The sequence below is a fragment of the Osmerus mordax genome, chromosome 14 (assembly GCF_038355195.1).
Source record: "Osmerus mordax isolate fOsmMor3 chromosome 14, fOsmMor3.pri, whole genome shotgun sequence".
NCBI classification, from domain to species: Eukaryota; Metazoa; Chordata; class Actinopteri; order Osmeriformes; family Osmeridae; genus Osmerus; species Osmerus mordax.
In genome coordinates this window covers 10,636,204-10,648,302 of record NC_090063.1, presented here as the reverse complement: position 1 = coordinate 10,648,302, position 12,099 = coordinate 10,636,204, and the positions used below count along the sequence as shown (strand labels likewise).

At 46.7% G+C, this 12,099-nt stretch overlaps 2 protein-coding genes across 7 annotated transcripts in view; one reads left to right on the top strand and one right to left on the bottom strand.

Annotated features, from left to right (window-relative positions):
- Positions 1-1,244: 1,244 nt before the first annotated feature.
- mettl14 (methyltransferase 14, N6-adenosine-methyltransferase non-catalytic subunit) overlaps positions 1,245-12,099 on the bottom strand; it is a 24,559-nt gene continuing 13,704 nt past the window's right edge. The window contains exons 3-15 of one of the 6 annotated variants that reach the window (XM_067250058.1): positions 5,817-6,118; positions 5,646-5,725; positions 4,937-5,004; positions 4,587-4,675; positions 4,041-4,128; positions 3,881-3,958; positions 3,683-3,770; positions 3,277-3,367; positions 2,956-3,097; positions 2,727-2,819; positions 2,252-2,368; positions 1,831-2,041; positions 1,245-1,686 (exon numbers count right to left, since the gene is read on the bottom strand). In XM_067250058.1, the coding sequence (XP_067106159.1) occupies positions 1,376-1,686; positions 1,831-2,041; positions 2,252-2,368; positions 2,727-2,819; positions 2,956-3,097; positions 3,277-3,367; positions 3,683-3,770; positions 3,881-3,958; positions 4,041-4,128; positions 4,587-4,675; positions 4,937-5,004; positions 5,646-5,725; positions 5,817-5,902 (1,542 nt within the window). In that variant the 5' untranslated portion in view covers positions 5,903-6,118 and the 3' untranslated portion in view covers positions 1,245-1,375. Of the gene's footprint in view, positions 1,687-1,830; positions 2,042-2,251; positions 2,369-2,726; positions 2,820-2,955; positions 3,098-3,276; positions 3,368-3,682; positions 3,771-3,880; positions 3,959-4,040; positions 4,129-4,586; positions 4,676-4,936; positions 5,005-5,570; positions 5,618-5,645; positions 5,726-5,812; positions 6,993-12,099 lie in introns of those variants that run through there. The other 5 variants (XM_067250059.1, XM_067250057.1, XM_067250060.1 and 2 more) reach the window with 5 other exon arrangements.
- prss12 (serine protease 12) overlaps positions 7,671-12,099 on the top strand; it is a 16,656-nt gene continuing 12,227 nt past the window's right edge. Inside the window, exons 1-6 of the mRNA XM_067250305.1 lie at positions 7,671-7,804; positions 8,895-9,067; positions 9,273-9,423; positions 10,367-10,545; positions 10,656-10,797; positions 10,878-11,098. Coding sequence (XP_067106406.1) covers positions 7,671-7,804; positions 8,895-9,067; positions 9,273-9,423; positions 10,367-10,545; positions 10,656-10,797; positions 10,878-11,098 — 1,000 coding nt within the window. The remainder of the gene's footprint in view (positions 7,805-8,894; positions 9,068-9,272; positions 9,424-10,366; positions 10,546-10,655; positions 10,798-10,877; positions 11,099-12,099) is intronic.

Below are 12,099 nucleotides of genomic sequence, written 5' to 3'. Positions count from 1 at the left end.
ACTAACCAAGGACATTTCTTTGTAGGGTGTGTAGGTTACTTGTACCCAGCAGGGCATGATCTGGAAACCCAACTTCTCAGAGGAACAAAAAGAAGCGGAGAAAGACCAATGAATGAAGGCCTTGGGATTCTGCAGGCCAATAGTGCCATCTAGTGGGAAACAATGAACAAAAGTCCTGTTGTAAATCTGCTTTGCCTTCCTTTCAGAATGGAGAAGTGGCATGGGAGTAAAGAACATCTTGTGATTGCAAGGTTATCGTTGGTTCAAGCCCTGGACGTGATTAGTGTTTTTATTTTGAACATATGTTGTCAACAAACATGCTATTGAATTGCTTTTAGAAAAATTGCTCCCTTCCTCTTCAGCAGGGGTTATATCACTTCAACAGGCTGGAGTTTTACAGGGAAAGTGTGTGGGCAGGGAAGGAGTTAACCCTTGTGTTATCTTCATCAATCATTGTGACCCACTGTCGTATTGCGATAACTTTACCGCATACAAAAACAAAGTGAAGCATTTTCTTTTAACCGTTGGGCTGTCTCAGACCCCCCACATTGCGAAGGTTAAAAGAAAATTATTTGTATTTGTTTTTGTATTGGGTAAACACAACGATGGTTAGTTATGAACCTAAATTGTTTTGTGTTTGTGTAAAGAGACTGTACATCTGTAGAGTTGACTAGATCTCCAACAGAAAGCAAGCAACGCCTGCAGTCTTGTTCTAAACCTCTTCTGTATAATCACAGGTTTACTGCAGGTTTCAGCAGATTGAAATTTAGTTTATTAATTTGTAAGACCTACACGACGCATTACCAAAAAACTATTCAAATGAAAGAATATATAATATATATTGAATCGTGACCCCCAAGAATCGAATCGTGAGGTACCATTCCCACCCCTAATAGACGGTAAGCTGTACATTTCTGTTTAATATTTAACCGTGTTGCAGAAATAAATAAGTCTATTCAGGAAAAGTCTACTTATCATCACTGTATTTTGTGAACAAGTACTTACAAAACAAGTGAAAGTTTATAGGATTTCTAAGTATGATTAGTAGATTTCTAAGTAGTATTCTGTTTTATAACTTGAATATATAGTATTATATTTAGTATTGAGTGAAATTTAAGACCTCGGATGAAAATCTGGCCCTTTTTAAAACGTTTTAAGCCTTCAACTTAAAGTTCAGAATTTTAGACTTTTTAAGACCCCCCGGGAACCCTGAATCACTATGCAGCATTGAGCATGACACAAACTACAAAAACAAAGTATTTAATTGTAAAACACACATCACAGACTGTTTCAAATGTTGGCAACCCCCCCCTCATTGTTCCCTCCTCAACATACGGATGCTTCTTCTGGTGAAGGTCCTTACACTCTGCCCTCACTAGCGGGGTGGAAACCCCCTGTGTGGCCCCCCCCTCCCTCTGAAGCCCCCTCTGTCCCCTCGGAAGTTGGGCCTGTTCCTCTCCCTGCCACGGTCGCCCCCCCTGCCCGCGTTAGGCCCGCCTCGCCCCCCTCGAGACGCCCCGCCCCCGCGGCCCTCCCCCTTGAGTTTGGCGGGCGGGGACTTGGGGCGGAGCCTCTCGATCTCCTCGGTGCAGCCGGAGAGGTGGGACTCGGGGATGGAGAAGTGGGAGGCGTAGGCCTCGGGGTTGAAGTTGCTGTTGGTCAGAGTGGGGCCCACCGTCAGCCAGCCTGGGGGGAGAAAGTGGGAGGAGAGCATGGAGAACACAGGGTTGACATATATATGATATTAAAACAGCAGTAAGGAGTAGTCCACAACTTCCAGCCATTCTTGCCTGCCCCCCACCCCCCCTCCTCCTCATTCGACCTCCTTACCTGGTCTGATGGTGGAGTCTCGCCCAAACAGGTGCAGCCGCCGGCGGCCCAGGCAGAAATGCTCGATGATGTGGAAGATCTCCACGGGCTTCTCCACGTTGCCCATCTCGGGCTCCTCGGTGATGATCAGGTCGATGTCCACGTTGGCGTGGATGAAGTCTCCATCCGTGCTGCGCCGCACCGTGCCCTTGATGCCCATCAGACAGTGCTCCTGTTTGGGGGAGAGAAGAGGAGGGCGGTGAAGAGAAGGAGTAGAGAAGAGGAGTAGGGAGGAGGGGCATAGTGGAGGGGTAGAGAGGAGGAAGGGTAGAGTGTAAAAGGAGGAGGGGTAGAGATAAAAGTATGGATAGTGAAGAAAAGCCCACGTCTGGAGAGATGTGGGTGTGGAGGGTGAAGAAACCCAGCCATCTGCATGTTGTACCTTGGTCCTCTGGAACACAGCTTTGGGGTCCAGGGTCTTGGTCTTGCCTGGGTTGTTCTTGTTGGTCTTTATCCAGCAGATGTCCTCACAGCGCCTGAAGCCCCACTTCCTCAGACACTGAAACACAGGGAGCAGTGGCAGGGCTTTATGGGCACCTTGTTCACAAACATTTACGTCAAAAATGACTTTTCCATACCTGATTTTTGATAGTAAAAATGATTTTGTCTGTCTTTTGTAAATGTGCTAAAACACAGTAAAAACAGCCCCATCTAGTGAGAATTCAGTGGAATTACAATTAACTGCATGTAGCCCAAATGAGTTTGGATTTCAATACTGAAGTAAATACATTTCTGTCTGATGTGTTACAAACAATAACTGGAAAAACAGTTGGCTAGCTTCAAGGTCATGGTAATAACATGACGCTAAGAACATAGCAACACCAGCACATGTACACCGCTGAGGTTGGTGTGCTCACCATCCTGCCCAGGTCCAGTCCCTCTCCAGACCCACACCAGAGGAAGACAAAGGAACGCAGCGCCGAAATCTCCTCAATCTCCAACTTCATGATCTACAGAGAGGGACAAAGATTACACAAAAATTCTAAGAACAATGTTCCATTTCTGTCCTTGTCACAGACACACACTCTCTGAGTTGGACCCATGCAGTGACACACACAGTGTGGGGTGAAGGCATGTGGTACTTGCGTCGTCCCAGTTCCAGAAGCGCTCCGTGTGGCTGATGCCAGACTCTCTGTAGTACTCCTCCAGAGGAGGCTCCAGCAGGATCACGTCAAACTTGCACTTCAGCTCCCGCAGGTCAAAGTGCTCCGGCTCCGCCTGCAGGTACCTGCACACACAGGACATGCTCATTAGATGGGTTAGGGTGTGAGTAAGGGGTGGTCAGTGAATTATCTTACAGGTATGTGTGTGTGTGTGTGTGGGGGGGGGTGTCTAGGGGGGTGGTCAGTGAATTATCTTACACGGGTGGTGTGTGTTTGTGTGTATGGGGGTGGTGAGTGATCTTACATAGGGGGGGTGTTGGTGGTGGAGATGAGCTCGTCCTTCAGTCTGATCAGCTCTCTGAGTTTAGGATACTCCTCAAACCTGTCAGCCAGACCTGGGCAGGGACAACACACACACACAATTGCAAACAGATGAGACATTTCCACAGGAATTTTCAAAGCCAAAATGTTGCTAATAAAAGTTAACAAACAAATGCCAACATTTGTCTTTTTCAATGTACATTAACTTAAGCAAGATGTTAAATAGAAATTGTATTGAAGCACAGTGAAAACAATCTCGTCTAGTTCTGTTAAGGTTGGATGTTATTACTGAGGTTAATATGTCCATGTGAAGTGTTTGTTAGTAGAAATACAAATAAATGTTAAATAAACAGTGTGACTTTGCTTTCTTTCTCCACACCCACACTTACCAACATCTCTGATGAAGTTTTGGGGTCTATGTCCCGTATCCACAAAGTGCTGGCAGTAGTCATTGTGTGGGTTAAGACTCTGGGTACCCTGACAAGACAACAAACTACATCAACCCTCACATCATCTACATAGATGGTTGGAATGAGAAAATATCCTCCCCACATATGTGTTTATGGATGTACAGGAGGATGGCTTACCTTAAGGAAGGTACTGGAGTCCTTGTACACCTCTTCATATGGGTTACCATCATCAGGCTGTAGCACCTCCACTTCATCCTACAGAGACACACACATGGAACCAGTCACCATCTTATCAGCGGAGTTCAATCTAAGTCTGTGTGTGTGTGTGTGTGTGTACCTTCTGCTCCTCTACATCCTCCTCTGTGTCCTCGCCCTCTGTCGGAGTCTTCCGTTTAGAGGTTGTGGCCAGCGTCTGGAATGAGGCCCTGTAAAGACATTCCAGGAACACTTAAGGTTCAAGGTTCTCTTTACTGTCCCAATAGGGGGGAATGGTTTTGCAGCCAGGGTTCACATAAGGACAACATCAACACACAATCACAAAGTACCGGAAAATGGAGATTGGGGAGTTGAAGTACAAATGGGCAGGTAAGCTAATTACAGGTCAGGATAGTACAAGAAAGGCAGCCAAAGAGCTATCTAATATTGAGCATAAAAAAATGCACTTGGGATGAAAGAAACGAGTCTTTTAGGCTTAATTATATTCATCCCATTGTACAATAACAAGACACTAGATAGACATTTACTGGCACGATACTTAATACTAAAGTGGTTAGCATCAGTCAATGGCATGCCTAGTGCAAACTGTGCACAATGTGCATGAGTGGAGTGTAGGCTATCCTCTGTATAAGCCCACCTAGCACCTTTCGTGTAATTCGCGTGTTACCTGCATGTCTCTCGATTTTCCTCAATTTCCTTAAGCTCGTCTTTACTGTTGAGAACGGCGCCGATACTGTCTGCACTCTCCGCTCCCAACTACGTAAAGAAGACATGGTTCAATACAAAATAGTAAGCTAGGCGGTATGCTAATGCTAGGGCTAGCGTTAGCTCTAACAACAAGTAAAGCAGTTGGGGAGAACATATATACGCAGTATGCTAATGCTATCTACTTGCTAGGTAATAACTAGAAGTGAATAGTACTTAAGAAAAATCATAGCTAGCTAGGCAGGGAGGCGGGTTATGCCAGCTAGACTGTTTGCTAGTTCATGCGGCTAGAAAGCCTAGTAGTACTGGTACCTGTTGAGCTAGAAGCTGCCGTCTGAGCTTTTGCCGCTCACGAATCTCTTGCAATCGACTGTTCATACCTAAAACGTGTTATTTAACTTTAGTTCGTTTTTTAAAATAATAATTTCTAGCTACTTAGCAATTCTTCTTTTACAATAGCAACGTCTTGCATATCGTCTTGCAGCCTTTTCTAAAATGTTAGCTGCAGGGGTGCAAGTCGCCCTTTGATGACGTTTACTTACTTACAACCAGTTACAACCCCGACGACTCAGTGACAAATAGATTACGCGTTACAAAATATTTTGTCCAATAGCAGAACACTTCTCAGTAATATCCTCTGTGGGGTGCAGTTTCATCTCGGTTAATTTCTCTCTAATGTCTTTCTCTCTTGCTCTAACATTACTTTACAATTTCAGCCTCCGATTTGTTATAGCCTATTGCGATATTTCCATTCTCAGTTGTGACAAATTATTATAGTCAGCCTGCATAGACTTCAGAACGTCCTTACCATATTATCTTTAAATGTAGCCTTCAACTATTCCAGTGTGATCCAATACGTGGTATTGAAGCACTACTCCATATGTATTAATAATTCAATTGTATCAATAATTTAGCATCCTCATTATCGTTTCGGATAGTGACCCACCGAGCCCTCAGCCAGCGCAGTTAATGATACCCAAACTCCGTGTCCCTTGGGACCTCATCATGCGCAAGCTCTCACCGCTAAACCCAGGGCACATCAGCGCCGCACAACCAGATTTTCTCACTCCCGGTCCTGTCCGTCCCCGGCGGTGTGGATTTCTATGAAGACGGCGTTACTCATTGAATCAGATGTAGCCTAACTCAGACTGAAGTTTAAAACCGAAACAAAATGGGTTCAATACATACCAACCTCCTCCTCGCGTTTCTACTCAGCGTTTTGAACAGCTGTTTTTCTATCGACGTTCCCTCCTTCATCCTTCCGTTCACCGACTGCATCCAGAGCCGCGGAAGAGACGGCTTCTATCAGGGAGCGATAGATGTCACCGAGTCCGGTGGACGGTGCATGAACTGGAGCGAGGTGTCCGGATTTAATGAGAGGTACCCGGGTAAAGGAATAGGAGACCACAATCACTGTCGGAACCCGGACGGGAGGATCCGGCCGTGGTGTTTCTTTAGAAATAGCCGAGGCAGAGTGGACTGGGGTTACTGCGACTGCAAACAAGGTAAACATTGGCCGGTAGACAAACAGGCTACTGTTGTTTTTCAGTGTTGTGTCAATAGAATTATAGAATTGGCGAGTGTATGTATAAAGAAGAGACACAGAGAGACGGCGATAGAAACAGTGAACTACTGTCAGCCGTCATGTGCGGGTGCGTGTGTTTGAAATTAAAAGTTGACGGATTCCATTGGACAATATTGTAAAAAGTCACCATAACTTCCGTACCGTTGTGTTTCTTTGTCTAAACTATTTTGTGAAGCGCCCAAAGTAGTCAAACAAGATTCACGCACACACCTTGCACGCTCAAGGGGAGATGCAGAAGGCAAGCCTCGGCACATTTGAGCCTTCAAATTACTGTCTAAGTATTTGCCGGTGGTCGTTTCGGAATAGGACAACTTTGCTTTGTGACTTAAAGGATGTAGCTATTTTGTAGGCTAGCCTGCAACGTATATTATAATACTCACCCAAACACATAGGCTATATATATTTTTTACAACATCTTAATTTAATCCATGTTTAAATTGTATTCAAAATAGCCGAGCCTAGGCTAGGTACAAATAAATTAGGCTATCACATGGTATTTGTTGAGTTGCTTTATAATTGCATACATTTCAACCAAGCTGTGGTAAAGTAACCTTACATGCTGACCCTGGATGTAGCCTAGTCCGCTCCAGTGCTCTCTTTGCGATGACAGAAACAGTGTGTGTTTGTTGGTGTGTGTGTGTGTGATGACAGAAATGGGCCGTGTTATTTCCCCTTGGCTTCACGCGGACAGCGCGTGGTATTTTTAGCATTGGTGAGAGCGCGAAGTGGATTTGTCAGCTCCTTAAAAATGAACATAAACACGCATCAAACTAAATAGTTGAAGTTAAAATCCCGTTATTTTTAGGACAACTAAGGAGATAAAATGACCTCCTAGTGTGTGTGTGGGTGTGTGTGCGTGTGCGCGTGCGGGTATGATTTAAGACATGACTACCCTGTGCCGGACGTTCCCGTCAGGGCAAGCCTCAAATGCGCTGACGAAACTGAGAGGCATGGATACCCCAACAGTATCTAGTGTGCGCATATGTAACTGTGTGCGTGTTTTGTGTGCAGGCTGTAACGCATTACCACTTTAACTGGTTGGAAAGATAATTTATGATCATAAAAGTGAGGTATATGGAATAAAAAGCACAAAGCAATCAGGTTATTCCTGTAAACTAGCTCCCAGAAGACTAAAATGTACACACACACACACCCACACACACACACATCCAGTCACAGTCTGTAGCTTTCTGTCTGAGAGCTTACTGAAAGGGCCAGGTCGTAAAATTCACAACATTCTGTTTTTCATATGGACAGATTGATAGGCACATTACTAAATATGATGTGTGTGTCTTCTGTTGTGGAACGTGATGTGTGTGTCGTCTGCAGGACGTGTGTGTTCAGCACTTTATACCACTGCTGCTAATGAAAGTCATTCCCTCTCTTATCTCTCCCTTTCAACACCCCCCCCCCCCTCCCACACACCTTCCCCTCCACCATCCTCCACTCCCACCAGGGTCAATGCGTCTGCAGGGCGGACGGTCCAAGCTGGAGGGCAGGGTGGAGGTCTACCTGGGTGGGGTCTGGGGGTCTGTGTGTGGAGACGACTGGGGAGACGAGGACGCTACTGTGGTCTGCAGACAACTGGGGCAGGGGTGAGGAGAGTGCGCACACACACATGCACACGCCTGCACACACACGCACACACACATACAGGCATACATAGGCATACACAGTAATACTTGCAGTACACATACAGATGCACACAGACAATCTCTTTTTCTAAACTCACAGTCTCAGTCACACACATGACTGCTGCTAGCTTGTGCTGGCTCAGACCACTGCTAGCCAGGTGTTTCTACTAATTCAATGAGACATACTGCAGTGAATGATAGTACTGTAGCTGTGGTGTTCAGTCTCTGGAACATAGCTCTGCTCTTCCTGGTCATCGACCATGAACCACATGTTGACCGCTCTGGTCCTCTTGAGCTCCTGAAACTTAATGAGCTGTAAACTTCACTGCTCTTCGTTTCTCCTCACAAACAGTCTTTGTAATCTTCCCCCGTCTAACACTGGCATTCCAAACCCCTCCTCTACACCCTCCCCAAGGGGTGTTTGAATACCTCCAGTCCTCTGCTATGTACCTCTCTGTGCATACATATACACACATACACACACACACATACACACCAACGGTCTTGATTGTGAGATGAGGTCAGGCCAGTGTCAACACTGTGGTTCTCCAGAGACAAGGGAGGCCGTGACCAGATCTTACCCAGAGACAGTGCACCATAACTGGGGTGAAGTCAATGCATGGCCCTTGATTTCCCTGGAGGAGCTCTCATTGACACTGACACCAATGCAGACAAGTGTGCACATGTGGTACACACACGCACACACACATGCTCTAACACACACACACACACACAGAGGCCAGTGTGCTCACAGGAAGCGAAAGGGGGGGCATATGTCAGTCTCGTGTCAGAGAGTTCCAGTGATGAGTTTAAACTGTCGGGTTATTGATGCAAAGAGAGTGATCTGCCTGACCCTTGAACAGCCCATTATTGACAGGATATGACCTTGGAATGGCTCAAGGTGACAGCCCGCCACAGCCTCAAAATGGCCACTTTGTCTGCCGAGTCCAGATGTTCTTTTTATTAGCTTTAGCAGTACTCTGTGTTTATGTGCCATCTTTCCATCTCTTCATTTCTTCGCCTCGCCCTCTCTCCTCCCCCACCTCTCCAGGTTCACTGGGCGGGCCCGTACCACCCCCCTCTCTCGTCTGGGTGTGGCCAGGCTCCACTGGAAGGCGGTCCACTGCGAGGGGGCGGAGTTCGACCTGATGCAGTGTCCCAAGACGGCCTGGAACGGAGGGGAGTGTCCCCAGGCCGCTGCCCTCACCTGCACACCCCCGGAGGGTAGGGTCACTCCGTGTGTGTCTTTGAATTCCATAAAGTTCACATTCACTCCAATTCAAAATTCCATTTTGAATTGGAGTGAATGTGTTCCTCGCTAGTATAGTAAAACAAATGTCTGTGTACGTGTATACAGCCACACTGCATGCTTGAATGCAAATGTGATAACTCTGTGATGTGTGTGTGTATGTGTGTGTGTGTGCCCCAGCTGCGACGGTGGTCCCTGTGCGGTTGGCCGGGGGGCGTTCAGGGTTGGAGGGCAGAGTTGAAGTGTTCCACGGGGGCCAGTGGGGGTCCGTCTGCGATGACCAATGGGACGACAGTGATGCAGAGGTGGTCTGTAGACAGCTGGGGCTGGGGTGAGTATGCACACACACACACATCAACATTCACACCCACAAACTCTCTCAGCACATATTTATAATGCCATTTCACAAAGAGGGAATGATGGGGAAGGAATGACAGGCTAACAGAGAGACAGAGGGAGAGAGAGAGAAACAGAGTGAGGGGAAGAGACAGACAGAGGAGGAGTGATGAGTCAATGTGGGTGTCCTTGCCCTCTTTCCCTCTCGTCAAGTATGTGAAATATTCATGTCGGTTTGAGAGAGAGAAAGAGGGAGGGATTGAGAGAGAAAGAGAGAGAGAGAGAGAAAGGAAAAGATAGAGATGGAGGAGAGAGAGAAATAGAGATAAAGGGGAAAGAGGGAGGGAGGGAGGGAGGGAGACAGAGAGAGAGAGAGAGAGAGAGAGAGAGAGAGAGAGAGAGAGAGAGAGACAGACAGACAGACAGACAGAGGAAGAGGGAGAGGGAGAGGGAGAGAAAGGGCAGCGGTCAGTGAAGGAAGTGTGGGGGTCAACTTCTAAACACACCCTTTGTTCCTATTAAGACCAATGTTGCTGAGACATGCATACTGAACTACACACACCCACTACAGATGGTCTGTGTATATGTGTGTGTTCGGAAAAAAAGTTTAAAAAAAAGAGTTTGCATCATTGATGAGTACTTGTAAGTACTCTACTGTACTCTATTGTAGTCTGGCTCGGCTTTAATCTACTCTGTTTTAGGCTTCTCTGTTGTCCTGTCCCCTCCTCCTTTTTCAAAGTAAAAAAAACAACTATCTTTTGTGTAAAAAATAATGAACAAAAAGTTAATACAAAAAGTTTGGAAAGGTTGAAAAAATGTGTGTGTTCCCAGACATGGAAATATCCCCTCCTTATAAGCTAAAGCAGCTATATTACAGAAAGATCCCCACTCTCCTAACGTGTTACCTCTCCTGTCCTCCTCTACCTCCCGCCCTCCAGGGGCGTGGCGAGGGCATGGGGTCAGGGCTATTTTGGCCAGGGGGTCGGCCGGGTGTGGCTGGACGAGGTGGGCTGCACGGGTAACGAGCTGTCTCTGGAGCAGTGTCCAAAGAACGACTGGGGCGAGCACAACTGTCAGCACAACGAGGACGCCGGCGTGTCCTGCACACCTCTCACTGGTACACACACACACACACACACACGCTCATACATACACAAACACACACACACAGATACACACAGACACATGTACAAACACCGTAGCTTGACCCTCCCTCCGTTCTTCCAGAGGGGACGGTTAGGCTGGTGGGTGGGGAGGGCAGCTATGAGGGCCGTCTGGAGATCTTCTACCGAGGCCAGTGGGGGACAGTGTGTGACGACGGCTGGACGGACTCTAACACACAGGTGGCGTGTCGGCAGCTTGGCTTCAGGTACACACACGCATACACGCTAAAAGAACATGCCTCTCACTGGTCAGATCAAATCCAACGTGTGGTTATGTTCTTCGCAGGTCAGGTGAGACCATCCTTTCAGAGGGAGCTGAGGTCACCCCAGTCCCCAGATTCGGTGTGGGGTCAGGTCCCATTCTATTGGACGATGTGAGCTGTACCGGAAAGGAGCCCAGCCTATCACTGTGCAGCAGGAGGGAGTGGCTAAGACATGACTGCACACACCAGGAAGACGTGAAGATATCCTGTAGTCCAGAACGCATCGGACAGGGCATCCCTGCCAGTAAGTCTGTGTGTGTGTGTCTGTGTGTCATGTAGACTATAGCTAATGTTGATAGAATGCTACTGATGCGAGAGCAGCATCAGTTTAAATGGGTCTTCTGCTGCTCTGAGAGCAGAACTGAACTTTACTCAACAGCCACCCACACAAATTGTCAATACATGGATGTCAGTTTCTCTACCAGTAAGTTCTGTAAAAAATACCTAACCGCTACACATTCATGCATTCCTACACACAGTACCAGCATAAAGTAAAGGTTTCGTATTTATGTGAGCACATGGTTGTGTGTGTGTGTACATATTCATACAGCCCATGTGTGGATGTGTGAAACACTTGCTCCGTGAGAGAAGTGTGGGTGTCGTCATGGTGATGTGTCCACCATGGGTGGGTTGTTATGGCGACATCCCGGGACATCTGCAATCCATGTGGGGGTAAAAGACTACACAGCACATACCCACACACACGCACACACACGCAAACACACACACTTCAACAGTGTGACTGGAATACTGATGGATTGGAGACAAAACCTTTAAGTGCGTGCTCTCCAACTCCCTAGCAGTCCGTTTAAAAAACCAAGGGATTAGAGAGGAGAAGAAAAAGACAGGACTTGAGAGAAGAAGAGAAGACAGGATTAGTGAGAGGAGAAGAGGATACTGTAGAGTAGTGCTGATTCCCAAAAGCACTGCTTCTATATCCGTATATCTCTCACCACCTTGAAGATCCACGTCTTAACTGGCACATGCCAGTCAAAGATTCACTGGTAGTTTTGTAATATTATATACACTACACTTCATATATTGGAATAGGAAGAAATTAGGAAAAATTACACCTAGAATAGGAGGGATGAATAAAAAAAACTAACAACAAATACTGGAATAAAGATTCCTCATCAAAGTATCAAAGGATTCAAGGGAGGGTAAGCAGATCTGGTCAGCTTCCTGCTCGCAGCCAATCAGACTTAATCAGTCGTCAGGGGAGATTAAACGATCCCAGAGAGGCTT